The following is a 7,383-nucleotide window of genomic DNA, read 5'->3' as shown; positions in this document are numbered from 1 at the left end:
GACGGACTGAAAAACAGACGATCAGATTCACCTTCAGACCAAACTAACAACTTCCTCTGAGTTCAGCTACAGGAGAGAAAAGTGGAAACTACAACACTGCTGCTTCAACCTGCGGACCCTCCACCCCCTGAAGGTGAGTCTGACTCCAAACAATACTCAAATGGCGCTTTTCCACTGCAGGACCTAGCACGGCTTAGCAGGGTTTAGTTTGGCCTTGGTAGGCCATGCTCACTTTAAAGGTCCCATGTCATGGCCATTTCTCCTGATCATAATTCCATTGTTGAGGTCTACTAGAACAGATTTACATTGTTCAATGTTCCAAACTCACATTGGTTTCTCATACAGAATCTCTGTATAGTATGTGTATTCACTCACTGTCCTAAACGGCTTGTTGGAGCTCCTGCACCCCCCCCCTCCCCCTCCCTATGAGCCTAGTGTGCTCTGATTGGTCAGCTCGCCCACTCAGTTCTGTTGAGTCCACCACCGTTACAGCGGAACATCAGTGATTATGTGTTACAATGGCGTTAGCAGCCAGAAAATGACACCAGTAATGACAAACAGATGAGAATGCTGCGTGAGGTCTGGGTGCCGTGTTAGCGGGACGTTGCGGGGCTCGCTGCTCCGCCCTTTGAGGCTCGAGGAGCGGACAGTGTGAGCTGGCTTACTGGTCTCGTTTCCTGGTTGCTGCGTGGGGTCTGCAAGACAGCGAGACACCGCGAAACTCAGCCTGAGCACACACACACACTCACAGCCTGGCTGTTCGCCACATAGTTCGCCAAACACTCACAGCCTGAGAAAAGATAAGGCAGTCAGTGTATGTGCCGGCGAAACTCCGTGCAGTAGCGCGGCTGAGAAAAGACAAGGCTGAGTGTTTCTCCGCGATCCCAACTCGTCTATTACCAACGATCAGGTAGCTCTATGCTCGACGCTAAAGGTCCCCCCACTGCGTTTGATAGTGTTGCAAGGGATCCTGGTGTGTGAGGAGCTCCACGGATTGGTCCATTTGGATATGGTGACGTCACTGTACCCAGAAAGAAAAAAATGGAAAAAGAAAGTGTTAGAGTTTACTCGCTACAGGGTGTACTTTGAGGGTTTGTGACTCTGCAGACCGTTGACATGCAGAAAAAGCTACATAACACACAAGGGGACGGGTAATAACCAGAAAAGCATGACATGGGACCTTTAAGCTGCGTTTCCATTACAGTTAGTAACTGGGGTAGTTAGCGACGCAGTGTAGGCGGGGCGATCGGCTGTTCGGCGGGCGGAGCGACGCTGCGTAAAACTGCCGTGACGTTATCTTCAATGCGACACAACTCACAAAACACCATAACAATGGAGGATATGGAAGCGATCGTTTACTTGGTTCTTGGTATGTGGCTTTTTATCACAGCAAGGAGGTATAGTGTTGTCCTTTTGTATGTGTATCTTGCTTTATTATAGACAACTCAGGAGACAGCGAGTATGGTTAACTGTGCTTTATTCGCGCTCTGTGCTACATCATATAACATACTCATATAACATTCCGGGTATTCACAACTCCGGACCAAAGAGTATGTCACAACATTACAGGAGGCAAACTTTGTTTCGGAAAAGGCTGCGTATAGCAAGACGAAATACAGAAGAAACTAACAGGAGAGTTTGGGCAATCATACAACATGTGTTTGTCAAATGATTGAAAAAAAAAATGTTATCAGAATTGACTATTTAGTAAATATTTGAATTTCAAGCACCTGTAGGTACTGCCCCATAATAAGAACATTTGAGAAAATAACAGATCATGAAAAGAAAATCTTTTTTTGTTTGTTTAGATCTACTGTTAAAGGTGGGGTAGGTAAGTTTGAGAAACCGGCTCGAGATACACTTTTTGTTATATTCCATGGAATGCTCTTAACATCCCGATAGCAATGAATATCTTAAGTGCTTTGACAAAAAATCCATAAAAAAATATCACAGATGACAAAAAAATCCCGCTGTATTTTTTCATCCACAACGAGATGGAGTAACGTCTGTACCCTCGTCAAACGACCACGGCGTGTTTTTTTTGTTGCTGCCATTTCTTTATGGATTTGTTTAACGGTAGCTTGTCTGTTTTTAAAATGGTGCTTATGCAACGCTTGGGGACTGTCTCGCGCAACGATTTTGACGATTCTCTCTGACCAATCAGCAGTCGGGAGCGTTTACGTCACTAGTTTAGCATATTCAGCTCGGTTGTTCGCTCGGTAGGAACCTCGATTTTCGAGGACCAGAAAAAAAGTTAAAAAGTACCCGTGAGCCAGAACTACCCCTAGTGGAAAAGCAAAAAAAAGCGGGCCGGGCCAAACTAAACCGTGCTAAGCCGTGCTAGGTCCTGGAGTGGAAAAGCGCCAAAAGTGAATTTCAGTGAAGTCATTAGAGGAGGGGGAGGGGAGCCATGACTGACTGTATACTCCTGTCTGCTGTGTTTTCAGCTTCACTCAGAGACAACATGGCTTCCAGGTTAGAGGAAGATCTCTGCTGTCCGGTCTGTCAGGAAGTCTTTAGAGATCCTGTCATCCTGTCCTGCTGCCACAGCGTCTGTAAAGCCTGTCTGCAGAACTGGTGGGATGGGAAAGAAGTAAAGGAGTGTCCAGTTTGTAGGAGAAAATCTTCAAAGGACTTCATTCTTAACTTTGCTTTAAAGAACCTGTGTGAGACCTTCTTACTGGAGAGAGATCAGAGATCTCCAGAGGCTCTCTGCAGTCTGCACTCTGAGAAACTCAGACTCTTCTGTCTGGACCATCAGCAGCCAGTGTGTCTCGTCTGCAGAGATTCAAAAACACACACCAACCACAGAATCAGACCCATCGATGAAGCTTCAAAGGATCTCAAAGAGGAGCTCCAGAAGTCTCTGCAGCCCTTTCAGGAGAAACTGAAGCTCTTTGAAGAAGTTAAAGTGAAGTTTGATCAAACAGCAGGACACATGAAGGTCCAGGCTCAACACACAGAGACGCAGATTAAGGAGCAGTTTAAGAAGCTTCACCAGTTTCTAGAAGAGGAAGAGGAGGCCAGGATGGCTGCACTGAGGGAGGAAGAAGAGCAGAAGAGGAGGGTGATGGAGGAGAAGATGGAGGCTGTGAGCAGAGAGATAGCAGCTCTTTCACACACAGTCAGAGCCACAGAGGAGGAGCTGAGAGCTGAAGGCGTCTCCTTCCTGCACAACTACAAGGCTGCAGTGGAGAGGCTGCAGCGCCCCCTGCTGGAGGTTCCACAGCTGCCCTCAGGAGCTCTGATAGACCAGGCCAAACACCTGGGCAACCTCAGCTTCAACATCTGGAGCAAGATGAAGGACATGGTGTCCTACTCTCCTCTCATCCTGGACCCAAACACTGCTCATCCAAGACTCATCCTGTCTGAAGATCTGACCAGAGTGAGACTAGGAGGGAGACAGAAACTTCCTGATAATCCAGAGAGGTTTGATCATCACATCCGTGTCCTGGGCTCTGAGGGCTTTAACTCAGGGACTCACAGCTGGGATGTCCAGGTTACAGACAGTACACAATGGGTACTTGGTGTGTCAGCAGAGTCTGCCCAGAGGAAGGGAGACATACGGTCTGGATTATGGAGAATACGTTTCTTTAAAGGTAAATACTCATCATGGTCACCATCAGCTCCAGAAACTCGTCTCAGCCTGAAGAAGAAGCTCCAGAGGGTCAGAGTGAATCTGGACTGGAACAGAGGAAAGCTGTCGTTCTCTGATCCTGACACTAACACACACATACACACCTTCACACACACTTTCACTGAGAAGATGTTTCCATACATTTACACTTGGGAGGAAGTGAAGATATTACCACTGAAGGTGTGTGTGACAGTGGATCAGAGCAGGTAGAGATACACAGGATCATTATATCTATGATGATCATCTCTTAAAGGGATCATTCACTGACCTCTGAACCTGTCCTCCTGCTGTCTCTTTATTCTAAACATGTTTTTATTCTTGTTGTTATTGAGTTTGATAATCTGCTTTTTGATCATACTGTCAACCTTTATTAAATTGAAACACGTGCATTTAGCAGACACTTTTATCCAAGTAACATCATGTTCATCAAATATGCTGAACTGCTTCCTTTAGAGGAAATAAGAGATATATATTCTTTACATTTGAAATGATCTCACCCAGATTCAGATCTTTATGTCAGGTTATAGTTCAACCTTCTCTGTTTTATTGATTCTATGTCGTTATAAATTGTTAATTTGTTATTTGTGCATGATGGGAAAATAAATAAATAATATGTTTAATCCAACTGCGAGTTTGAGCAGCGAATCATTTATCAGATCCAAAATAAAATGCATTTTTTATTAGTTTTATTACATGCAATTTTAAATTTGTATAATCATATAAAACATACAGAGTTACTGGGTTTAAATTAACTCCCTGACAGACCTCTTCGTCAGGGAATAAAATAAATGTTTTAAAGAGATTTCTAAGTATTTAAATACAGAGTAAATGTTAAACACAGTTTTCCCAGGAGAAGCCTAAACAGAGAGGACGACCCATTGCTGTTCAGCGTGGATTATCAAATGCCCACGTTTATAAACTCTAAAGGATTTAATCTCAATCTAAAATACTGATTTCTTGGCAGCGGTGTGTTATCGAGTATTAACAACCTCTTAAACTTCTAATTTGACCAATCAGAGTTGAGTATTCAGCTAAGACGTTTAATAAAATATAATAATATATAGTAAATTAAAATATATAATGGAGAAGATAAAGTAATGTGTGCACTCCTTGAATATATAAAAACATGTATGTTACAATAGAGTTATTCATTAATATTAATAATGATGTCACTCAGATTATTAAAGCAGCAACAATCACATTTAATGAGAAAAGAGCAAACATGTTACAATGCTGTCAAATAATAAACAAACTAACATTTCTGATTAAATCAGTTTCTCAAGAACAGAGGTTTCTTCAGACTGAAAACAAGTTGCTTCTTTTCCTCATTTTATTCATGTTTATTTCCTCACTGACATGACGCGTCTCAGAATAAAAAGTAGGAATAGTAGAGTCTGTTGAAACTTGGCTTGGTCGTGATTGGTCTAAAATACAGAGAGTTGTCAAACACCATCAGAATGCTACAGCTAATTCAGAATGCTGCAGCCAGACTGCTCTTCAACCTCCTCCTGTTCTCCCACTACTCCTCTCCTCCACTCCTCCACTGGCTGACAGCCAGAGGTGGGAAGTAGTGGAGTACAAATACTTCGTTTCTGTACTTAACTTACATTTTCTGGTATCAGTACTTTACTCCACTACTTATTTTTCTGACAACTTTTTATTTTGACTTCTTCCATTTTGAACACAAATACCTGTACTTTCTACTTCTTACATGTTGAACACAAATACCTGTACTTTCTACTTCTTACATTTTGAACACAAATACCTGTACTTTCTACTTCTTACATTTTGAACACAAATACCTGTACTTTCTACTTCTTACATGTTGAACACAAATACCTGTACTTTCTACTCCTTACATGTTGAACACAAATACCTGTACTTTCTACTTCTTACATGTTGAACACAAATACCTGTACTTTCTACTTCTTACATTTTCCAAACAGGCTGGTTCCTTTAGTTTGAATGTGTGTTTGGTGGCGTGATCATTATTATTTAGAGTCATTGCGTGCCTATTGATTTGAACACGATCCGTGTATCCATCATTTCCTGGTCTTCTCTATAGAAGAGGGACCAATGAAAACGTTGTCATGTTGCCGTTGTTCAGCATGGAAACATTCATTAGCTAACAATGACATTATTGTTCTATTAATATAAAGGGAGGTCAGGTACTCTTCAAAACAGCTGGTAGTTATGGGTACTTTTTACTGAAGTACATTTCAAAGCCCTCTTTACTTTTACTTGAGTAAAGAAGTTCAGTCAGTACTTCTACTTTTACCAGAGTATTTTCAAACACGAGTATCTGTACTTCTTCTGCTTGAGTAAAGGATGTGTGTACTTTTGCCATCTCTGCTGCAAGTTAATGCAATAATCCAATTCAAGACACTGGTGCTGGCCTTGGTTAAACTCCAGCTCGTGCACTTCACTCGGCATCAGCCAATCAGATTGCTGCTCCCACTGTGGACCCAGGTAATCCCCAAAAACACACTATCCTGGCTCCGAAATCAGAATCAGAATCAGTTTTATTACCAGGTAGGTTGATACGTACGAGGAATTTGACTTGGTGTCGTGGTGCATACATAAAAACCAAAAATAAAAAAACACAACTATTTTATGAAAAATATAATAACATTAAAAATAACACAAAAATATAGTAAAATAAAAAAAACAGTATTTACATTGAAATAGAATGGAATAAAATATGTGCAGTAATAATAAAAGACCAGATATTGTGTACATTGTGTGCATTAATGTGATGCAGAGAGTCTGCGTTGTGGCTGAGGGAAAGTGTCAGTGGGAATGAATGGTGGAACGAGCTCCTCATTGACATCAGGAAAGCAGAAACTCTGCATTTCTTCCCTCACAAACTGAAAACTGTTTCCATTGTATCTTGGCAATTCAATTCTTGCATAAAAAAAAAGCACTTAAAAAAGTTATTTTAGGCCTGGGGTGTCAAACTCAATTTCTTAACCTGATAATAAACCTGATTCTGAGTCTGATTGACAATGTCATCATCCTAACATTTAGATAACAGGATTGTTTTCTTTACATCTAAAGTAAATGACATTCAATTATAAATCAATAAGAGATGAAAATAAAGCAATGTTTCAGAAACTTAACATAAATTGCGAGGGTCTTTATCTTGTTGTCTCATAAACAATGGGATCTGATCTCTTTCATGATTAAAAGAACAATAAGTAAAATAAGCAAACACTTAACTAATGTAAAAAGGTGTAGCGCTGCGGCTAAAATCCCATTAAAGAACTATTTAATAAAATAAGTGTTAAATATCTTCATTTACCTCTGTTGTTCCTGCTGTGCTGAGCTGCTTCTCACGAAGGAAAAGAGAAGTGGATCAGATAACACACACACGTAAGGACACACACACACACACACACACACACACACACACACACACACACACACACACACACACACACACACACACACACACACACACACACACACACACACAGAGGGGTCTCTGAGCTCCCACGGACGCAGTGAAATCATACATCTGTGGGGGTCGCTAATACATTACCAACAGCCATTATTTTATCACAAATAATGCATGTGTCAATGTAATGAGTATTATTTACGTTAACGAGGTAAATCGGCTAAAAAAAACATGTTTTCCAAAAGAACTACGCATCGTATTCTCTCTTGAATGACAATATGCCTGCACTTCACCTCCAATAACCCTAACCTTTTGTCTAACTATTGACTTCCCTTTTTATCCTCCTGAA

The 7,383-nt window shown here is 41.2% G+C and overlaps 1 protein-coding gene across 1 annotated transcript; it reads left to right on the top strand.

Moving 5' to 3' along the window:
- On the top strand, nucleotides 1-4,262 carry LOC117478827 (nuclear factor 7, brain-like). Its single transcript, XM_034125737.1, has 2 exons — nucleotides 1-133; nucleotides 2,448-4,262. The coding sequence occupies exon 2, from the start codon at nucleotides 2,465-2,467 to the stop codon at nucleotides 3,845-3,847; it is 1,383 nt and encodes a 460-aa protein (XP_033981628.1). The 5' UTR covers nucleotides 1-133; nucleotides 2,448-2,464; the 3' UTR covers nucleotides 3,848-4,262.
- The last annotated feature ends 3,121 nt before the right edge of the window (nucleotides 4,263-7,383 follow it).

Source organism: Trematomus bernacchii, unplaced genomic scaffold, assembly GCF_902827165.1.
Source record: "Trematomus bernacchii unplaced genomic scaffold, fTreBer1.1, whole genome shotgun sequence".
Taxonomy (NCBI): Eukaryota; Metazoa; Chordata; class Actinopteri; order Perciformes; family Nototheniidae; genus Trematomus; species Trematomus bernacchii.
Note: the sequence above shows the minus strand (reverse complement) of the source record. Positions and strands in the feature narration are given on the sequence as shown.